This window comes from Miniopterus natalensis, chromosome 15 (assembly GCF_054644295.1).
Source record: "Miniopterus natalensis isolate mMinNat1 chromosome 15, mMinNat1.hap1, whole genome shotgun sequence".
Classification (NCBI taxonomy): domain Eukaryota; kingdom Metazoa; phylum Chordata; class Mammalia; order Chiroptera; family Miniopteridae; genus Miniopterus; species Miniopterus natalensis.
Window position 1 is genome coordinate 44,792,787 of NC_142095.1, and position 22,609 is coordinate 44,815,395.

A 22,609-nucleotide genomic window follows, 5' to 3' on the forward strand; every position below is an offset into this window, starting at 1 on the left:
ACGGGTCGGCAGTCTCCCGGTGCTCAGCAGTCCCCAGGGCTCACACGGCTCCGCGCGTAACGGGGGAGTGCCTGTCTCCTCACCTGGAACCCCCTTCTTCAGGCAGGGCGCCTTCCCGCCGACGGTGCCCGCCTGTCTCCCTCCACCAAAACCCCCAAAGTTTCCCGAGAGCCCGAGGGCGCGGAGCGCGGGGCGGAGCTGGCACCGGGCGGCCGGGCGGCCTCGCCCACCTCCGCGCCCTCCCCTCGAGCTCGCAGCTGGCCAATGGCAGCGCTGCCCCGGCGCCCCCCGCCCCGCCGCTCCGCCACCCCAACCCTTCCCTCCCAGCCCGCGTCCCCCGCCCTCCGCCGCTCCGCCGGGCTCGGGAGCGCGGGCTTCGCGGAGCGCAGAGCGCGGAGCCAGCGCCCGCACCTCGTCCCCCGCGGCCCCGCCCGCGCCGCCCGCCCCGGCCTCGCTCCTCGCCTCCCCGAGACGGCTCTTGGCCCCGAGCACGAGCCCGCGGCGGCCCTTGAACTTCCCTTGAAAGGGAGCCGGTGGGGGAGCGGACGGAGCGGAGCGAGCTATGGACCCCGTGAGCCAGGTAGGACGGCCGCGGGCCGGGCGGCTGGTGCCGGGGACCTCGCGGGCCGGAGACGCCTCCAGCCGCAGCCTCACGCGCCCCCTTTCTCTCTCTTCTCTCCTCGGTTCGTCCGAAGCTGGCGTCGGCGGGCACCTTCCGGGCGCTGAAGGAGCCCCTCGCCTTCCTGCGGACCCTGGAGCTGGTGAGTAGCGGAGCGCGTGCGGGGAGGGCACCCGCGGCCCGCGGGCGGGTGGGGTGCTCTCTGCCCGGTTCTGCTCAAAGCCCGGGCTTCAACCCTCCCCTCCAGACCTCCCCACCGCCGAGGTGCCGCCCCGGGGTGGCGGGGACGGGATCCAGGGACCGCTGCGAGGCGGGAGTGCGGACGAAATTTTGCAGGCTTTTAGACGAGGTGTCGCCGCACCTCGGCGCAGGCGAGCGCTCGGGGCTCGGGAGGACGTCTCCGCGGGCGGTGGGGCTGGAGGGGCGCAGGCGGGGGCCGGAGGGGCGCAGGTGGGGGCCGGAGGGGCGCAGGCGGGGGCGCTGCCGCGCGCGCCGGCCGCTCAGCTGGGCCCCCGGGGCTGAGCCGAGCGCCTGGAGGACTCGCCGCGCGGGGGAAGTTGGTCGCGGGGGGAGCGCTTGGCCTGGCCTGGGGCGCTGGACGCGCTGTAGCAACGGCTCTGCCGAGCCCCAGGGACAGAAGCGGGGGGCGATGGAAGATCCGGGGCGCAGAGCGGGACTCCTTCCTTCCGTTCTGGTTTCTCTCCTCTGATCGCTCCTCGAGGGCTCTCCTGGCTTTTCCTGGAAGGCCCCTCCGCTTCCTCTGTGTAGCTTTCCTCACTGGGCGGTGGGAAGTTCTATGACTTGTCCCCCTTTAAAAAACCCTGGGACAGTCCAGCGGCAACTTGTGTGATGACCGAGGCATGAGGCCGAGAAGCTCACGGGCCGCGCCGGGAGGGCGGTGCTGGCTGGGATGATGGTTATTCGGAGTGAAATCTGCAGGGCCCGCGCTGGCTCCTGCGAGGAGCCCTGACAGGCCAGCGAGCCTATCTGGACAGAAAGTTCAGAGCCCGTCACCCAGCATTAATCACGGGCCCTGCCGCCGGCGGGGAGGTTATGTAAGAGCGCGTGGTCTTCCCCGTCTCAGCTCCCCGGCCAGGACCTAGCTCTGGCTGCACAACCGTGGTGCCTGCTCGCGTGGATGGCCTGCAGGGCGATCCCGCTTGGCTTGGCTTGCAGACCTGCACAGCAATGCACGCCTTTGGCACTTTGACACAATCTAGACAGCGGTTGGAAAGCTCCAACTAGAGGTTCTGGGAAGGCTGGTCTAGAACTGTTTTCTGTTAAGCCGAGTTAAACAAACCAAGCAGTGCTCCCAGTGCAGGAAACTTTCAGTTGGCTTTCTCAGAATTCATTCATTCATTCAGCCACTCAGTTAACGTTCCCTGTGAAACAGTGGTGTTTTTTTAAGAAAAAATAATAGCTCCACCGCCAAGCCATTGTCTCTCAAAACAAAATTCAAAGCCCTGACATTATCTCTCTGACACAGTCTCTATTGTCTTACATTGTCGCTTACCTGAAACATTAGTTTTAATTCTCTCTAATCCTGTCGCAACATTATTTCATGCCACCCATCATTGCAGAGGCTGGTAAGGCTGGATGAGTTTGTTTAAAATGCAGATTTCTGGACAGCAATAAAAATACTGAAAAGATGGGTGCCTGCTCATGACTGCATTTTAAATATGCTCCCTGGATAATTCTCATGCACATTGAAGTTGGAGGACCACCGCTGTAGCTCCCTCCAAAACTGAAAGCACCTCTTGCCTCAAAGCCCTTGCTATTCCTCTTCATACTGTGCACACGTATATAATTCCCTCACACCCCAAGTCTAGAAAAAATCTTTGTCTTTTAGCCTCAGCTAAAATGTTACCTCCTCAGTGATTCTGTCATATTTACCTCCTCTTTCATCACCCCAAACTGAATGACTCACCCCACAATTTGGGCTTCCATTGCATTTCATTCATTCATCCATTCATTCAGTCATGAGAATTTATCACACTGCATTATAGTTGTTTTTTTCTTGGAGAGAGAGAGAGAGAGGCGAAAGGTTATTACATTTAAAATATTTGCAGCCCTTCCCCTCTCTCTTTGGCCTCTAAGGCTCTAAGAAGAAAGGGTTTGGCTTTTAAATGTTATTAGCCTCTCATCTGAAAAAGAGAATCTGAATAATGGACAGAAAAACTTAAAAATGAGTAAGTTAGTTGATCTGCATTTTTAAAGAGCTAAAGTAGAGACATGAGAGCAGAGAGAGAAGGTTATTTGCTGAGAAAGTCTTATGCTGAGGAGAGGGGGAAAGGAAGCATGTTTTATGCATGTGCAGTGGTGTGAGATCCTGCTCTGTGGAAGATGCTGCAATGAGAGTGTGGTCTCTTAGATGGCAAAGTCCATTAATAGGACAATCATAAAAGTATGATTCAAACATGTTGTGAAATATTATACTGCCATGAAAAAGAGTGGGTTAAATTAATAAGCACTGGCCTGGAGATCAGTGTATATAGTTGTGTTGGATAAAATTAAGTGAGGAAAAAAATGAGCCTAGTTTTAGTATTTGATAAAATTTTAAATGGGAAAACGTGATTTTTCATTCTTTTAATCAACATGTGGAAAATTATTTGATAAGCTTTCAAAGTAATGTATAGACTACAGTACTATTTTTGTGGAAATAAGAAAGAAAATAGTTTATGTGTATGTGTGTGTGTGTGATTTGTATAAGCATAAAGTATAGCTATATACACTGAATTGTTGGAATTGACTTTTTCTGAAATAATTTGTGGTGTAGAGGGGAGAGGAGAGGAGGAGTGTAGGAAAGCAGTGGTTTTTGGAAGAATCCCAGGCATATCACTTGTCCTCAGTTGTGCCATAATTCTTAAAACTAATTCATATTTTCCATGATTTCCTTTGGACTGACCTTATGAAGTGGTATTGCTTCTAAAGGCATCCTCCACTTTTGGGTTTATAACTTTAGGGAGGACTGCTGTTTATGTGTCTGCTTAGGAAGGGCTCATGGCCACGGTAGATTTAAAGTCTACATAACATAAAAGTCAAGCCTTCAGGGGGAAGCTTTAGCCAGTTTCAAAGATTTTGAGGCAAAACTCCCAAATCCTTAATCTCTACTTAAATAAGGTCAGGGGACTTTTCACTATATTTTGGCTCAAAACCAAAATTCAGGGCACAGCACTGATTCTTGTGATCTGTTTCATTTATTCCCTCCCTGATGATAAAATAGGTCCAGAAAATCTCTTAAAGCATCACTTGGAAATCATTATGATCAATATATACTATATATATTGAATTTACCCCATTTCTCAGACTTACTCTGATAAAACAAAGTTGGTATGATCCTGCATTCCACTGATCATTCTTATTGGGCTACTTGAGTACATTGCCAGTAGGACTTTGATCTGTGGGGTCTCCCTCCTTTTAAACCATTTTGTTAGCACATTTTTCTTTTCTCTACTATTTGCAAGGCTCTGGATCTTGTGGATTTATGTGTAACGGAATGTCGGGGAGCCCAACACATCACATTGTGCAGGAACAGAATCGGTGCAGATGTTAGGGCATCGAAAAGACTTCAGCTCTTCAAAATGATGTTTGCTTGGTCCCCCACACAAAGCTGTAGGCCCAGGTTCTGTTGCTATAGAATCAACTGCCGAGTCAATTTGCCTGATCCCTCTCTCATCTTATTTCTGACACCCCCCCCCCAATCTCACTGTCCCATTTCTGCTACCACTCCTGGGCTTCACATCCCCATGGTGCCTTTCATTTAGGCCTTTCCGACGAAGGCCAGCTACTCCAGAGATGTGGTGCTTCTGATGTGTGAGGTATAGGTCTACCTGCTTTACATAATCTTCATTTCTTAACCTAAATTCTGGGCTATTTTCCAAGCAAACATTATACTGCTTACTTGATATTAACAGCACTTAGAATCATGCTATTGGTAATAACAAAGTGAAGCATGATAATCTAATCTAATGGAGTCTCATCTAATCGAATCATAGCCAACTTTTTAAACCCGTAATGAGAGAAGTAACAGTAGCTGCCTTCGTCACGCGGGCTTCAGACGAGGCATATATTTCAGTGCTTTTCATATATCATCATGTTGAATCTGTGTGACTCGAACATTCCCATTTCACCATGAAGCTCAGGGGTGTTAACTAACTCGTCAAGGACAAGACCTGGGCATTCTCACTCCAAACTGTGTGTCTCTTAGGTGCTAGCTACGCTCGTCTGCTTCCTTCAGGGTGACAGGCACCTGCAGTGCCTTATCCCTACTCCCCAAAGAAACTTTGAAGGGCAGATGCTATCCTACGGGGCAGCGTTTATCTCACCCAGTAAGATGGTATGTTTGAAGCCTTCTCTGGAAATGCCAAGCAGTGTTCATATTTAGAGACAAACTCAACAGACGGTGATTGTCTCTTATACGGTTCTATTTTCTAACCAAGGCAGAGTAGTTTCTCATTAAAATACAGTATCTTTTTATGTTAAATATGTATAAAAAGACTGATATTAAAGCCAGTTGTTTAATCTTATTTTCTGGTCTTCCTCCCCCCTATTTTTTTAAAACATCTGTGTGCATGAGTCAGACAACTTTTTTTTCCCTAAGTATAAACAAGACAGGAAATTTCAACATACAGTTTTTTAAAAATTATGAGTAGCAATCTACTATTGGGGGGTCTGATGCAATTTCAAAGCTACATTAATGTCGGTTTAATTATAACTTTCTAGTCTCACAATTATTGACAAAAATTATGTGCAATTGGAACATGAATCAATAAATATACTTTTCTTAAAAGGGCAGCTCCTCAGGGTGCTAATGGCTGCATCGCTTCATGCTCTTCTGGGTTCATTACAACAATTGGGGTTGGGCCTCACAAGTACAGAAAAAAAGAGGAAAATATTTCTTGTGAACTTGAATCCCGACTTTATTCTTCACTGGCCTGGAAACCTTGGGCAAGTTATTTAATTTCACTAGGTTTCATCTTTATCATCTATAAAATGGCACTGGTAATAGTTCCTACTGCAAAGGGGTTGCTATAAATGATGAGATGACTTAATCCAAGCAAACAACCTTGCACAGCGCCTGGGCTATAAGTGCTCAACCAATGACTATGAGGGTGACGACGATGATGATGATTTGGATGATTCTCTGAAAAGGAGAAAGCAGAAATCCAATGGGTAATTTACAACACTGTGGCTAACTTGTCACAAATTAGAGTCTTGGCAAAATTCTGAAGCAGAAAATCTGCATTCACTCTTACTAGTACCTCTTTGAGCCCCTCTATCTCTAAATCACGTTGCCATGGTTGTTTTTGCCATAGCATGAACTTGCTCCTTTGAATGTTCTCATTTCAAAGAACATTTTGGAGAGCCCAGAGTCCAGGCTAAGTGAGACTTTCTAATGGAAGAATTACAGGCACTTGGTTCTGGGGAATTTTTACTTGAGTTGTGGGGTGAGAATTTTCCTGATCTTTCTCAAATCGTAATACCTAAACATTGTTTACCCTTGAAAGAGTTACGGTATCCAATTGAATTCTCCAGAAGTCCTTCTAGGGCCAGCCGCGGGCACTTATAATCACACCTCAATACCCAGGTGCACCGGGCCCTTGTGAATCTCCTAGATAGGAATACGGGAGGAACCTTGGACTCATGCTCGAGTAGAAGCAGCATCCTTAGTTCTCGGTTCCCCAGAGGATTCACATTTCTCCCTGATCTAGGTAAGAAAAATAATCATGTGTTAGAAAAAACACGAGAAACTAAGGAATGTTTGTACAGAACCACTACCGCTTTAGAGTCTTCATCTTCAGTAGGCATGTATTTAACCTGGGCTGTATTTGAAATTTCTTGTTCATTCTATTATCTTAGCCTTCCTTTGAGAACCTCAGTTTCCTCATCTGAATATTGGGGACAATACTCTTTGGCTACCATAGTATTAGAAATTTTAAGTGAGATAAAGCATGTAAAACACTTTGTAAACTATTAAATGTCCTCCAAAAGTAAAAGATCGTTGTGATCGTGATGTTGGTGATGATAAATACTTTTTTCCCAGCCTAAGTGACTCTGAAAACCTTAAGATGATTGCCGTGGAGAGTAGGGTGAGGCATGAAGTATAAGTGCCTGATCTCTGCTCACTGAGGGGCTAAGTCCTTCCCGATCACTGTCCACCCTCTAGCCTCTGCCCCAATCTGTGTAGTTTCTTTGGAACCTACAAGAAAGACTGATGTTCCAGTTGAAACCAATGCACCATCAAAATTTGGGGGGGTCCACCTTTACCCCTTTTAGCTGTCATACAGAAAGCCAATTTCTTGCTCTGTACACATTTCTTAGATGTTTGGAGGCCTTGGTGATGGTTTCTTGCTGATCTAATGGACTTTTGTGTAAGTTACTTCCTCTGCCTAGAATATGCTCCCTCTTTTCACCAAACCTCTCTATTTACCAAATCCTCTTTTAGCTAGCAAATTCCTCTTGTGCCTTCAGGTGTCAGCCGAAATGTCATTTCTTTGGGGGGGGAGACCGCTCTGAGGAGGGGTGGCCAGGAGATGCAGTCAGCCCCAGAGCACACTCTTTAATGACTTGTTTACGTTTCAGCCTCTCAGCCCTAAATGCATGCTCAGCGAGGGCAGGGATCTTGCTTGTCTTGTTCACCAGCACATTTTAACTATCTAACTGCCACATAGCAGGGATAACTCCAGGGACGTTCTCAGATCACCCAGGTGGTAGGTGCTTAGTGAAGGAAGCGACTGATTGAAGGAAGCGAGGGAAGAGGGGAGGGAGGAAAGAAGGAACAATGAATAAGTGAACCTGAGAACACAGGGATGCGGTGCAGATTCCCTTCACGAGGAGGAACTGGGGGGCTCCCCCAGAAACCATCGCTCAGCAGTTGCTCTTGGTTGTGGCGGAGAGTAACGCACCCAGGCGGACTCAAGCGTTGGGGAGAGAGGCAGTCATCGCACCCGCTGCACCTAAGGGAGGAGCCATCGGACAGAAACAAAAGTGCGAGGAACTGAAACAGGCCAGGCCGCCTGCCTGAGCCCCAGGCAGTGAGTGGGACTCTCTTAGGAGGCTGCTTGGCCACTTTCCTGTGTGCCCTCTTTGTGTGTCCCCTTTCTGCTCCTCATTTAGTTTATTCTCTCTGTGATCCTAAGCTAATGTCCTAAGAGAAGGCATATGTTAGGTTCGGCTGCTAATTTTTTCAGTTTGGACACAGCTCTCAGCCCCAGGCCATATCAGGCTGTGGATTGATTGGCTGCCCATGTGACAGATGCCCGCTGCTGGTCCTGCCTCTTGTGGCCTGAATAAAAAGCGTCATGGGATCCACATGATGCTCCCTGTATTGTTCTTTCATCTGGAGCAGCGGGAGGGCAGTTCTTCAAGTCCTGAGCACCTTAGGCTAAGAAGAGCTTGACGTGTCTGGTGGAAGAATACGTGATGCTTTTCACCAGCATCTCTTCCCTTAGGGCAGCACTGGCACTTTTGTCAAGCAGAAGGTGTAGCATCTGTGAGATTTGGGGAGCAGCCTTCCTGGGATCTCTGATGAGGGGATCATTGGTGGAGTCGCACTGGTGATGTTATTGAGGGGTGTACCATGGGTCCTTCGGCACATGAGCTCCACCAGCTTGTGCCAGCTTGTCCATCATCTGAAAGGCCTCTTTTTGAAAGAAATGATGGGGCTTTGCCCAGTGATGTGATCGCCCATTTGTGAAGGAAAAAGCATTTCCCCGAACTACATACACCTCGCCTTTGTTCATGTATCATTAGGTTAATTCAGTGCTGGCTGTTCATGTTAGAATACCACATCGGAAGAGTAAGTGTATCGCTTGTCTTCGTGTGTTTATTAATGTGGTAGAAAACAGAAAAACATGAATTAGGTTTTTGTTTGTTTTAAATGTAATATTCCTATCCAAATTAAAATTTTTTGTCCTGAATATTTACTCATGGAAGCTTTTTACTTCTCAGAATACTCCTATTCCCTGAGGAAATTTTACTGAACTTGTGTATCTGTCCTAACAAAATCTTTATTCACTGATCCATTGTGTAAAGAAATGCAGGTTCAGGGATGTGTTTGTTAAAACACGCCTATAAAGAGTTCTGTAGAATTCAGAAAGGATCTGAATGGCAAGATTGTGAACATGAAAATTCTTTTTGGATGCCTGATAAAATACTCAAGTCATCAAACAGGCTCCACCATGGATGCAGGAGGAGCAAATTAATTTTGTGTCCCCAGTGTTTGTGTGTGTGTGTGTGTGTGTGAGAGAGAGAGAGAGAGATCTGCATGCCAAATAAAAAGACCCCCTGTGGCTTTAGCAAGAGGTGCTCACACATCCATCTGTTCTACCATGAAACTGCCTGACTGTGCTTGCATGTCCTTAATTCACCTGATGTTTCTGCCTGCACCTGATAGTTGGTATTACTTGTGGGATCCTTATTGAAGCTGAGATCCAGAAAAATTGAGCAGGGGGAAGGTTTAAAATGGAAGAAAGAATGATACCAGAAAATTCCTGAGCACAAACTCATGTTCTGAGTGAAGAGCGGAGATCTTGGGAGATATTGAAACTAGGAAAAGTGATGGCTTGATGAGTAGCGATTATGACTGTATTTTGGGATGTGCTGGCTTTAGAGCCACACACCTGGGTTCAACCTCAGACCCTGGATGTGTCCAAGGCAAATCAACCTCACGGAACCTTGAGTTCCTCAAGGATTTTACCTATATCGAAGAGATGTTTAAATGATAAAAATGAATTAATAACTGCAAAACCCTGAACAAATCCCTTTATATCACTGTCTCTCAACTTCTTGAACTATAAAATGGGATAAGAGCTGTGACACAGAGTCGTGGGATAAAATGAGCTAATGTGCATGAAAGTTTCCATCAGAGGGCTCAACAAATGTTGACTGTCCCTGCGTCTGGAGCACCAAAGCTCAGGTATCTGGGGAATCTTTCCTAAGAGAGCAACACCTGATGTTACCTGTATTGTTCGTCTACAGCCTCAGGTGTTTGGGGAAAGGGCGAAGCCATGCTTTCATGTTTTAGAATCTTCCACTGCTGTTTATAGAATAAATTTTGTTAGAATCATATCACAGATTCTATTTCTGAAGCAGCTGAAAGCTAAGTATGATCATTACATATATAATGAAAATTTCATTTTAAAGATATGTGCTTCATTTGCTAAAAAAACAATATGTGTGAAATTGTTAGTGCCATTAAACTATTCTGGGGCAAAAGATTGTTTACTAGCAACAGTAGGTAAATTTGAAGTGTAAATGTTGTACTTTCTCCTTTCTATTGTTCTAAATTGCTGGATGCTTTTTGTTTTCTTTTTAATGCCTGACTTCATTCATTACATTTGCCTCATTTGGTAACAGAAAGAACAGTGTTTGACTGTCATCTGTGTGGTCTTAGAGACATTACTTAACCTCTCTGGCCTTTCACATTTGTAAGAGTGGAAACAATGATGACTAGCAGGCAGAATTGTATTCATTAAATGAGATGACATTTGCAAAGAGATGGCACATAGCAAGCATTCAATACACGACTCTTTCCTCTCCTTTCCCCGAAAATATATTTTACTACCAATGTGTGGAAATAATAAATTAGAAAATTCACAAGAGTCTTTGTGTCTCTAGCTATTACTAGATGTTCTCTCTCTCTCTTTCTCTCTCTCTCTCTCTCTCTCACACACACACACACACACACACATGCACACACATTCTTTGTACTAAAGGCCGTAAAGAGCACATCTACATAAGCCAAAGGAATTGAGTGGGACAGTACAGTTTGGCAGGTGTGGTTGGCAGGAAAGAATGCTTAGGCTGGATTGTCAAATCTTAGACCAGTGTCCCAGGCACATTGGAGTCCCAGGCTCCCTGCAGGCTTTGGCAAAGTGACCATGAATTTTGAAGGTGTTTTCTGAAATGAATAACATACTTCTTTATTTTAAAAAAGGGCAAAATCCCCATAAATACGGGGAGTTCATTATAATGACTATAAATTAATGAGCTCTTGCTATGTGCCAGGCTGTACTATGTCAGTGTTACCTGCATTCTATACACAATTTCATTCCTTCCTTACAAATGACCTTTATGAGGTTTGCTTGCCCAAAATCACAGAGTTGATAAAGTAAGTGATCGAGGCAGAATTTCAGGCCATATCTCTCTGACCCTCGGCCTCTTCCATGCACACCTCTATCCAAACTTACTGAGAATATTTGTGTTTGGCGGTGGATTTTTTTACCTAAAGTTTAGAGCCATTTCATGCATAAGTGATATGATATTAATTTAAAATCACAAAAATATAAGCAAAATTTAAATAACAATTTCCGAGTGTTCTTCTACTGAGATATAACTAAAGTAATAGTTTGAAAAAATTACTTTCAGATACTTTTATGCTCAAGCAGCTTTTTTCCTAAAAAAGTGGTATGTTGGATGCTGGGGCTGCCATAACAAAGTACCACTAACTGGGTGGCTTAAACAACAGAAATTGATTGTCCCACAGTTCTAGAGACCAGAAGTCCGAGAGCAAGGTGTGGGCAGGTTTGGCTTCTTCTGAGTGGTGTGAGGGGGTCTGTTCCATGCCTCTCTCCAAGCTTCTGGTGCTTTGCTGGCAGTCTTTGGTGTTCCTTAGTTGTAGACGATGCAGCACCCCAATTTCAGTCTCTGTCTTTACATCATATTCTCCCTGTGTGTGTATTTATGTCCAAATTTCTCCCTTTTTATATGACACCAAGCATGTTAGATTAGGGCTCACCCAACTGCAATGTAATTTCATTAACTGATTACATTGACAGTGACCCTGTTCCCAAATAAGGTCACATTCTAGAAGTAAGGACTTGAACATATGAATCTTAAAGAGACACAGTTCAATCCACAACAAATGGGGTCTTAGAATAGGCACTGTTTTGTCACCTGGTTTGTTCTCCTTAATACATTGTGATTGTATTTCCATGCCACTAGATAAAACATTTCTCCATAATTTTGATGGCTATATGTTATTACCCTGTATGCCTGTCTTAGAAATTATTTAATTAATCTCTAATTTAAGTAGCTTCCACATGTATATTATATATTTTTAAAACCTGCAAGGATTCCTTCCTTAATGATAAATGGTTACTGTACATCTATCATTATTATTTTCTTAGTGTCAAGATGTAGAATTGCTGGTTCAAAGGTTGTACATTTTTAGGGTGTTTGAAACAATTGCCAATTGTCCTCCAATGAGAAGGTACCAATATGGGCATTATAGGTTAAATGTCTTTTCTATTTTCACCGATGAAAATGAAACCTTGATTGAATTTGTACATTTTTAATTTTGCAATGAGATTGCACTTTTTTTCAATAAAATTGTTTATATTCTTATTTTCATTTGAAAATACTTTAATGAACAGAAAATGGGTTTATAAAGCAGTAGCCAAGACTGCCAACTCATGATGCTGTTCACGGGGGCTTTTAGATGAGCTATTGCCTTAATCTTTCTGGGTCACTGTGCTACTCCACTGTTTGGGAAATTACGTAGATTGCTGTACTTGGACTTGGGGAGGCAAATACTGAGCCTTTCTTTCTCTGAATTATTACATAAGATTAGATTTATGTAATTTTCAGAATGCCAAAGATTATTGTTATAAATCTTTTATAATATGAATAATTTTATATTTACCATTTTATTTGCACTTTAATTATATTATTATATACTAAACTTATCATAAGTAACTTATTTACTTTAGATGACTCTCTTTAGTGTTGATCTATATTTATTACCTTTCTGAGTGTGAATCTGTGTATATGTAGTGACACATTTCCACAAATTTGTACTTACACCTACCTCAGCTGTGAGACACTTGGAACTTGAAGAATTTTCTGATGGAAAAGCAGAGTGGGTGGGATGTTCTTGTATAGCCTGAGGACTCCTGGGGCTCATGTGGCTCAATAAAATAAAATAAACTCAGCAGCTACCCAGTGCCAAGGGCATTTCCTGTCTTTCCTGGATCACACTCCTGACCACCCTTGCTGCTAACTGACGACATTATGGGTGCACTCTGCTCTGCCGCACACAGGGCTATTTGGGGCAACTTGTCCTCTCTGTGAATTAAAACAACAGTTGTTAACATTTATTGTGTACTTCGCCCCAGGCCCTGTGCTGAGCGCTATCTACATGTTATGCCATTTAATTTTAGCATCTCTCTTAGAATGGACACATCATTATTTCACCCCTCTTTAGGCAAGGAATTTGAGGCTTAGAAAAATAAATAATGTTGAAGTGTTCACAGTTGATAATCAAAGAGCTGAGATTTGACCTTGGGTCTTCTGTGCTTCAAAAAGACTTCCTGTGTTTAATCTAAAAGTTGTAAAGGAAGCAAAGTTCTGATTCTCTCCCAGAGATTGGATTCCTGGGGGAAGAACCATGCTCAAGGCAACAGGCCTGCCATCCATAGCTGGAGGGACAAGCTGGACCATTTAGCCAGACAAGTGGTACCGATCGCACAAAATCCACCAAGGTGGTGTTTTGACAGAACCTACTGATTTGTCTCAGTTAGGCAGTGAATTCTGTTGTGGGCAGGCAGAGCAGAATTCTTCAGTTCTCTTTATAGTTCAAGGTCAAACACTTTAAAAAAAAATGTTTTCATTGATTTCAGAGAGAGGAAGGGAGAGGGAGAGAGAAAAACATCAAAAATGAGAGAAAATCATTGATGGACTGCATCCTGCATCCCCCCACTGGGGATCCAGCCTGAAACCCGCAACCTGGGCATGTGCCCTGATCGGGAATCGAACCGTGACATCCAGGTCCATCGGTCAATGCTCAACCACTTAGCCATGCTGGCCAGGCAGAGCCAAGTACATTTTAAAAGAAATTTTTTCTTATGAGTCCACTTGATAAAACAGTAAATGAAAGGATGGTTTTGATTTGATTTGAATTGATATTATTTCATTTGTATGAATCAGAACCACAGTTGCCTAGGCAAATGCTGGGAAATACTAAGAAAGAGCCGTGGTTTTGGAGCTCCCTGCCTTTTCGGCCTGTTGCCCTTTAACCCATCCACATCTGCTTGTGAAAAAATTTTTCACTAGATAACTAGGGAGCATAAAAATATAGGAACTATGTCTTCTTGGGGCAAAACTTTAACAGGAATGGAGATAGTGGCTCATATTTGCAATGTACGTAAAGTTAGTAATCCAGCTCTGGGTACCAGGTAATGCACTGAAAAAAATTGGATTTCTCAATCAACCATGTAACATCAAAGAACTCTGTTCATAAAAAGTCCAATTTAATTATTTGCAGTTTAGAGAATCAATGAATAAATGACTTCTAACGGGGGAGAGTTCTGAATATTTATCTGGAATAGCATAGGGCATTCTGCAGTGATGGAAATGTTCTGCACATTCACTGTAACTACAGCAGTCATTAGCCACATGTGGCTATTGAACACTTAAAATTGAGGAACCGAATTTTTAATTTTACTTATTTTTAATTAATTTTAATACAAATAGCTAGTGGTTACCATTTTGGACAACACAAGTACAAGGAGTTAGCGCCTCTATCTGGTTTGCAAGGACAATGTGCTGAACTTCAGCAAATGACTTAGGTAGGGACTGAAGTGGTCTGTTCCTTAAAATATTCATTTTTACATTTATTTTTCAACACATCACACAGTTGGTGGCAGGGAGTTCTTCAACCAGCTTCCAGAAGTTTAATAGACACAGAATTTCCCAAACTCTACCAGTTATTTAGCTTAAGCTTTTTGTTTTACGTATTTGCATCTCTTTATGAATTTTATACATTGAAATAAAAAGGTAAAACAAACTAACAACCTTCTATGTTTGCCACCAGTCTGAAGCAGGATGACAGTTGTTAAAGTCCGCACTAATTTGTTAGCACAGGACTGTCTCATAATAACAGCTATAGTTTTCAAGTAGGATAGCGTTTTATTTGGGAAGCAGACCAAAAGCAGGAAGATTGATTGCTCAGTGTCACGTGATATGGAGAAATCACAGTTTCTTCATGGTTTAGCTCTGAAGAAATCATGTAGAGACATGTATTTATTTTGTGATTAGCAAGGTGGGATGGCACTGTTGTGACAGTGACCCTATGCGCCGTGTCACTGGCCTGCAGATGTCCATTGAGAGGGAGAAGAGCAAGTACCCAGAGTAAGAAAGGAACCTTGGTACCGACGTGTGGGACTGTGGCGGCCGCCTGTGGCCCGCAGCCTTGGAAACCACGCCTGGGGGTGCGCGCCCCCGTCTCACGCCCGCCCCAGTTAGGTCGCCCACAGATAATACGGAACTTTGGGGATGGCCCAGTTGTCCTAGGGAAGCAGGGTCTTAGTCTGGATCCCCTTGAGAGGGGCAACTAAATCAAAGGCAGCCTCTGTGCGGGCAGGTCACTGGGAGGTGATCGCAGGGAGCAGCGGTGAGGGACCAGGGAAGAGATGCGGGGGGGGGGGGGGGGGGGGAACAGGAGGGACCAGGGAAGAGATGCGGGGGGCAGGAGGGACCAGGGAAGAGATGCGGGGGGCAGGAAGGACCAGGGAAGAGATGCGGGGGGCAGGAGGGACCAGGGAAGAGATGCTGGGGGCAGGAGGGACCAGGGAAGAGATGCTGGGGGGCAGGAGGGACCATGGAAGAGATGCAAGGGGGAGGCAGGAGGGGTCAGGGAAGAGATGCGGGGGGCGGGGGGCAGGAGGGACCAGGGAAGAGATACAGGGGAGCAGGAGGGAGCAGGGAAGAGATGCGGGGGAGGGACCAGGGAAGAGATTCGGGGAGGCAGGAGGGACCAGGGAAGAGATGCGGGGGGCAGGAGCAAAAGCGCCACGAGGGAGGCTGTGGAGTCGGTCATCCCTTCCGGAGACTGTGCCTAGGACTCGCAGGCTTCCCGAGCGGCCTCATGCGGTGTCTCAGAACTGTCCACCTTGGGGACCAGAAGGCGAAACAGTGACCTTCTGGCTCCCACCCCGCATCAGTGAAGAGCAGCCGCGTGGAAGTTAACTCCTGCCCTGGTTTGCGGGCCCACGAGCAGGTAAGGGCTTCAGCAGTGGCTGACCTGGGAGGCAGGCCCAGGAAACACTGCGAGGGGTAGAGAAGGGGTGGGGGAAGGTCAGCAGAGTAGAGCATTTAAAATGCTGCCACCATCAGCAAGGGCCGCATGTCCCATTGGCGCTCTGGGAGCCATGCAGAGCGCTCATTGGCTGTAACCGTGTCACTGGCCGCCTCGACGTGCAAGAGAAGCCGGGAAATGTGGTTTGTGGCTGCGCGTGTTGATACCTCCACGAGGACTATTACTAAGGATGAGGGAGACAGTAGATCTTGGTGCATCTTGGGGGTGGTTATCAGTCTCTGGAGCAGACACACAGTAGGTTTTCTTCAGATAGATGCTACATTCTCCACTTGCCTTGACTAAGCTTAATTTTTTTTTTTAAAAGAATCCATCTGATCCTTCAGTGTATCAGGGATCATTAAGTGGAAATCATTTGGTTGCAAGGAACAGTAACCCATTCAAACTGGCTTTTACTGTAAATATTTTGCTTTGCTTTTTTTGTATTCAAACAAGACAATATCTAACTTCGTAGTCCAGGTGTCCAACAGGGTTGCTCATGCACAAGCTGTGCAGAGAGGGAAGGTGGCTGACTCGGCCTCACCTGTGGCTTGGCTCAGGTTGGGTCCTACTGCCAGATTTGGGGAGAGGAGTGGAACCACAGAATACAGAGGCTAGCTACTGTTGTGGGGAGATTCGTCTAGAAAGGGCAATGGGTGGGGGAAAATGGTTGCTATCTCTACTTCACTGATAGTAACTTTTTTCAAGTATAAGAAAATACAAAGTTTATAAGAAATCAGAGTCCCGGGCAGTTGGTAATCAATGCCGAGTCACAAACTCCCAGGAGAGGGGTGGTAGCACTTTCACAGTAATTGAGAAACTAGCACAAATGAAGTATCTCTGTGGGTGGTGACTGTCGCTTAGATGTTGGGGATACTAATCTGCATTCTGTCTCCTGTGGGGCAGAATGAGGTATTTCCATGTGTTGAACGTAGCATCACTGAATTCATTAATCATTAGAGGTGCTTGGTATTAAATTAGCAGCAAATGACGAGTGTCCTTGATTGTAGAATTGGGGTATGTTTTTCACGTGTGGTGCTCAAGAGTGATTAGATATGTTTTTGAAAACTGTTCCAAGTTTCCCTGCTAGTGTCAGAAGAACTCTTCACAGAAGAGCTGGCGGGGACACAAAGATGGGGAGAGGGAGAAAGGGGAAACAGGACTGGCCACCAAGGGATGCCTTGCAAACTGTACTGTGGCAATTTGTTACTCAGAACCCGCTTTAAAATTTGCTTGTGCCCTGACCTATAAGTGTGAATTCTAGAAAGTACATTGCATCTGTCTGTCTATGATCTATCTGTCATCTATCTATCTATCTATCTATCTATCTATCTATCTATCTATCTATCTATCTATCTATCTATCTCTATCTATCTATCTATCTATCTATCTATCTATCTATCTATCTATCTATATCTATCTACCTATCTATCATCATCTATCTATCATCTATCTATCATCATCTATCTATTATCTGTCATCTATGTCTATTTATCTATGATCTATGATCTATCATCTATGTCTATCTATTTATCTGTGATCTATCTATCTACCTATCTACCATCTGTCTAACCTATCATCTATCTATCTATCTATCTATCTATCTATCTATCTATCTATCTATCTATCTATCATCTATCTATCTATCATCTATCATCTATCTATCTATATCTATCTGTCTGTCTATCTGTCTATCTATCATCTATCATCTATCATCTATCATCATCTATCATCATCTATCATCTATGTCCATTCTAAGGTAGAGCACACGTGGAACTTCCAGCTCCAATGCTTTAGTTAAAGAAGTGTAGCATGGTGTTGATATTCACCAGCCTGGTGCAAACCTTCAGGGATGCTTTAAAGATAAAGCAGTTATGGAGGACTCTGCTGGTTTCCTGCCCGGATCCCCTTTACCAGGCCAGCGCACAGTCCTCTCCCCTCCCTCAGCTTTTGTGAATGTTGATTGCTAACAAGTCAGAGCTGCCTCTTCTCAAGAGAGAATTGCCTTTGGCTGAATGCAGGGCACCTCACCCAGGATCGTACACTCTTCCCAGGGGGAATCCTCCAGCCTGTGAAGGCCCAATACTGGGGTACACAAGGCTATTCCCTTGCCTCAAGGTGGGACCACCTCTGGTACAATTCACACTTTAGAGCACCGGGTGGCATCAGGCTGAAGCTCGCCTCTAGCTGACCCCGTGCCCTTGCTCAGTTCCTTTCCCTGCCCTCTCCTCCTCTCTCTCTTGTTTCCTGGAGAGCACTGCCCCGTGAATCCAGAGCACCGGGACCTCTGTCTCAGGCTCTGCCTCTAGGAAACCTGACCGAAGATAGGAGTGTTACTGCAATCAGTTTATTCTTTACAAAGCACATTGGCAAAGGAAGCTGTGGAGGATGCTCTTTCTGTGAAAGAACTCTATTGAATGCAGCAAAATATGATTTATTGAAAAGAGAACTGGATTTGAAAATCCAGGCTTGACTCTTTGTTCCCCCAGCTGACCCTAAACAATCACTTTCTGAGCTTCAGCTCCCTCATTGGAAAAAATGGAAATACTAATCTTTCCTTCATCACGTCTTACTAACCTGCTGTTTTGCAGACATAGTCTCTCTTTTCAGTAGTGTTACTGTGACAAGATGGAGAAATAAATCTGGATATTTAGATGATGTTTTGGATGACATTTTGGTATGAAATTTCTCAGTGGGCCCTTGGAAAGTGGTGTGAATTTTGAGCAGTTATTTAAACATGTTTATACTTAAAAAGACATATGCTTCTAACTATTGGCTAACTTAAAAGACAACTTAAGCCATAGAACACAATTTAGAAAAACTCCATTACAGGATTTAGTTTATTTTTAGGTTGGATCGGTATGGAAAAAATGGGTGGAGGGCATTGTTTACCACCCCATACTGAGTTTGATGCATCTACCAACATTCTGTATTTTGAAAAATTTATTTTCGTACTAAAGTCCATGAACAATTAAAATTTCTTACAGTATCCTTTCATCAAAGTAAATGATTTTCTGTCCTGAGGCTGTGATGTGAATCTTCTGAAAATGACATGTTGTAATTTATACAGCTCTTCCAAGTATGCGTAGCAGGCCTGTGCTTAAACACATGTGATTTAATGAGGAGAGGTGAACTATTTTAGAAAATTCTCTGTAGAAACTTAGCAGTAACCAGCAGGTAGATGCTCACGACATTAATTTGTGTCACTTCTTGACACTTCTGGATTTTATGTTTCCATCTTGTCTTCTGCAGCCTGCAGACTCAAGTGCTCACCTGCTGTCTAATGAATTATTTCATTTTAGTACTGAATGTTACCCCAAGCTTTACTGAAATGTGTGCTCCGTGAGGATGAGCTTGTCTATCAGCTTCACCTTTAGAATTGCGCTACATAGAGCTGTTCCTGTTTCATGGTAGGCACCCAAATATTTCCTAAGTGAGTGGATTTATGAATAAATGAATCACTTGTTTTCCCACCCAGCATGCCCCTCCTTTTCAACACCCCTGTTTAATCATTTTATCCCCTTGGAAATGTTATCCATCCTTCTAGAACCATCTCAGACTCCCAATTGTTCCTTCACTTATTTCAACTTTCATAAAAGAAATTTCTCCCTCTGCTTTGGGAGACTCATGGTTTTCCTGCTTGTCCTGGTGAGTTGGGCTGGTGTTTGCCAACATGAACTAGGCTTTCCAGCAGCAATCGATTCCTGTTCCCATCCAAACAAAACTTTCTGGAGCATTTCCTTCATGCTGGGCAATGCGGATGGACTTGAGTCTCCTTATCACTACCTGTAAGGTGCTGCTATTTTATAGATTAAGAAACTGAGTTTTGGAAATACCATCATGTCCAAAGCCACATGACTAATAACTTGTAGAAAGAGGCTTTAAATCTTAGCTCGCTGCCTCCAAGCTCACTATGCCCTCGACACCACTCCATTCCGATGGTCTGAGATTATCCAGGCGCACGATGCATTACACTCAGCGGTAAAAGATAATTTTTATCAAAAATTTAAAAATATTTATTTTCATTATTGAAGTAAAGCATTAGTAATATTCAACAGCCACATTGAATAAATGTGTGTAACTTATATTTTGTTTAAATGTTTGTTTCTTTAAAACAATCTTTGATAATTATTTCATGTAGGATGTATTTTTTGTTGAATTTATCTTTATTGTTGAAAGTATTACAGATGTCCCCTTTTCTCCCCATTGACCCCTTCCACTCTGCACCCACTCCCCTCCCCAGTCCCTCACCACACTATTGTCTGTGTCCATGGGTTATGCATATATGCATATCAATTCTTTGGTTAAACTCTCCCCACCCACCCCCACCTTCCCTCCGAGATGCATCTATATCACTGAATCTATTTTGTTTATCGGTTTATTATGTTCTTTAGATTCTACATATAAGTGAGGTCATGTGATATTTGTATTTCTCTGCCTGGCTGGCTTATTTTGCTTAGCATAATACTCTCCAGGTCCCTCCATACTGTCCCAAAGGATAAAAGATCCTTCTTTGTTTCAGCTGCGTAGTATTCCATGGTGTGAATGTCCCACAGCTTTTTATCCACTCACCTACTGATGGGCACTTGGGCTGTTTCCGGATCTTAGCTATTGTCACTTGCGCATCTGCTATGCGGATGTATGTTTTTTTAATGTTTTCTAATTCTAACCTGAAAACTGCTTGTTGGGAGCAATCAGGGAAGCAAAATAAATGAACTTATCTGTGCACTGTGGTAAAACTGTTATTTTTGTGGATTTTTATGGCTCAACAAACAGTATTACCTTTTCAAGTCTTATATATTTATATACTCTCTAGAAAAACTACTGAGCCATTAAAGCTTTGTTACAATTTGATCCTAATAGTGATTGGATTTCCTATCGCTTACTCTTTCGGTAGGTGGTAAATTATTTAACATTGTATTAAACTTTCCATATGGATTGTAAACTGAAGGAGATTGTACAACTTCTGAGAAAATGTATTGATTTATTGCAACTAATTCTGAAGTTGTATTTGAAAGGATGACCTCATAACCTTAATTTGTCCATAGGAAACATGCCTATATGTGGTTGCCAACCTCTGGTTTATAGTTTAAATATTAATAAAAAATTTTTAAATTTAAATTTTATTGGAAAAGCAAAAACACCCACAATCTTTGTTTTTTCCAACTACAAATGCAATGGATAGTCATCATCATAAACTTAGAAATTAACAGTGAGCACAGGAAAGAATTCACTTGCAAAATCACATATTTTCAGAGGTCAAGATCATTAGTTATAAAAAATGTGCAAAGCATTTGTGTAGAAATAATGGCTTTGGAAATACTCTACTCAGTAATTCTGAGCTCAGAAAACAATCTGAGAATAAATGCTGCGAATGACCTTGTCACTGCTAAACATCACTGCTATTTTTATGGTGCCCTGTCTGCAAGTATCCCTTTCAAGCAGGGTATCCAGAGCGAGAGAGGCCTGAGTTTACTCATCAAAAGACGTTGACCTGGGTCCTGACTCTGCCACTCACTGACTGTTGGGATCATAGGCAAACCACTTCCGTGTGTGAGCTTCAGCGCTTTCAAATGTAAAAGACACTCATTCACCCCTGCTCAGCCCACTTTCCAGATTTAGTATGTGAGCCATGTGTAAGACATGCCTGCCAACCAATAACTCAGTATATGCACAGAAGGTAATTTGTCCTGTGGAATCAGATTTATGTTCGAGTTTGAGGTCAATTATTTCCAGTGTGTAACAGTTTTTAAATTTTACCTGTAAAGTTGGGATAGATATACTTACCTTATACATGTTTTGCGACCATGAAATTTTAAAATGTATGTAAAATACTTAGGAGAAGTCTGGCTCTCATACTCAGCAAAGGACAGCTTCTATGAAGAGTTAGAAAAAGCACTGAATGTGGACTTTACTTTCCTCTATTTCCCAGTTTTAAAAATTTATTATGACTTCACAGGACTTGATCTTTTTTGGTGAAGTTTTTAAAGAAACTACATTGTTCAGTGTTACCTTGCCTTCCCCCATAAAGCAGAAGGGCCGTTTTGAGTTTTGCCAAGAGAAAGCTGACTTTTCTGGAGACACTGCCCATCACGATCTACTGAGAGGGTTAAGGGCCCTCAGGTTTATGGCCCAATGAGGTCTCATGGAGTTAATGAAACCCTCCCACTGGGTAATTCTGGGCAGCTGAGGAGCAAATATAGATTGTTGCCAAGGGCCATACAGTTGCTGCAGCACAGAAACCTGCTCCAACTCTACTTGGAAACAGCACATGAATTCTCCAATGAGTGCTTTCGGCTTTTCTTCACTCCTCATTCTAGGGCTGTTCAAAAAAGCTGTTCATCTGCAGCTAGTGACAGCATTTAAATGGCAAATTTTCTTGGAATAAGTAACAGCTGGGTTAATTTATATTGTGCTGTAGATGGCTGCTACCAGATCCTTTTCTGCAAGTGGTTTCTCTTATGGGGAAAGCATTTGGGAACCAAAGGGAGAGGGAAGGCATCACCTATGCAGGTCCAGCTCCAAAACAGTTCTTTAATCACCTTGAGAATCAGATGAGTAAAAAAAGGTGTGTGTGTGTGTGTGTGTGAAAGAAATGGTTAGTTTAATTACTGGCCATCTGCATACAGTTTTTCTCTTTAAAGAATATCAGCATTGCTAAGAGCAAAGTGAAGGCCAAGCCAGAGAAGTGGCATAACTCCCCAGGGAACTGATCCTCTAAACACAGGGCATGCCACAACCTCTCATTTCTTGGTCAAAGATCTTGTCTTTCTCTCAGAGCCTCCCAGTTGGAATTCTAATTTTAAAATATCACAGATGAAAATCATGTAAATGACTCATGAAAAATACTCAACATTTTCTTCCTCTTGGGACTCTGTGTCACAGTCTTTATATTTCTTTTTTTCCAATAATAGCAT

At 43.8% G+C, this 22,609-nt stretch overlaps 1 protein-coding gene across 1 annotated transcript in view; it reads left to right on the forward strand.

Annotated features, from left to right (window-relative positions):
• The first annotated feature begins 464 nt into the window (after positions 1-464).
• SYNPR (synaptoporin) overlaps positions 465-22,609 on the forward strand; it is a 260,157-nt gene continuing 238,012 nt past the window's right edge. Inside the window, exons 1-2 of the mRNA XM_087824672.1 lie at positions 465-580; positions 696-761. Of these exons, the coding sequence (XP_087680798.1) occupies positions 563-580; positions 696-761 (84 nt within the window). The 5' untranslated portion in view covers positions 465-562. The remainder of the gene's footprint in view (positions 581-695; positions 762-22,609) is intronic.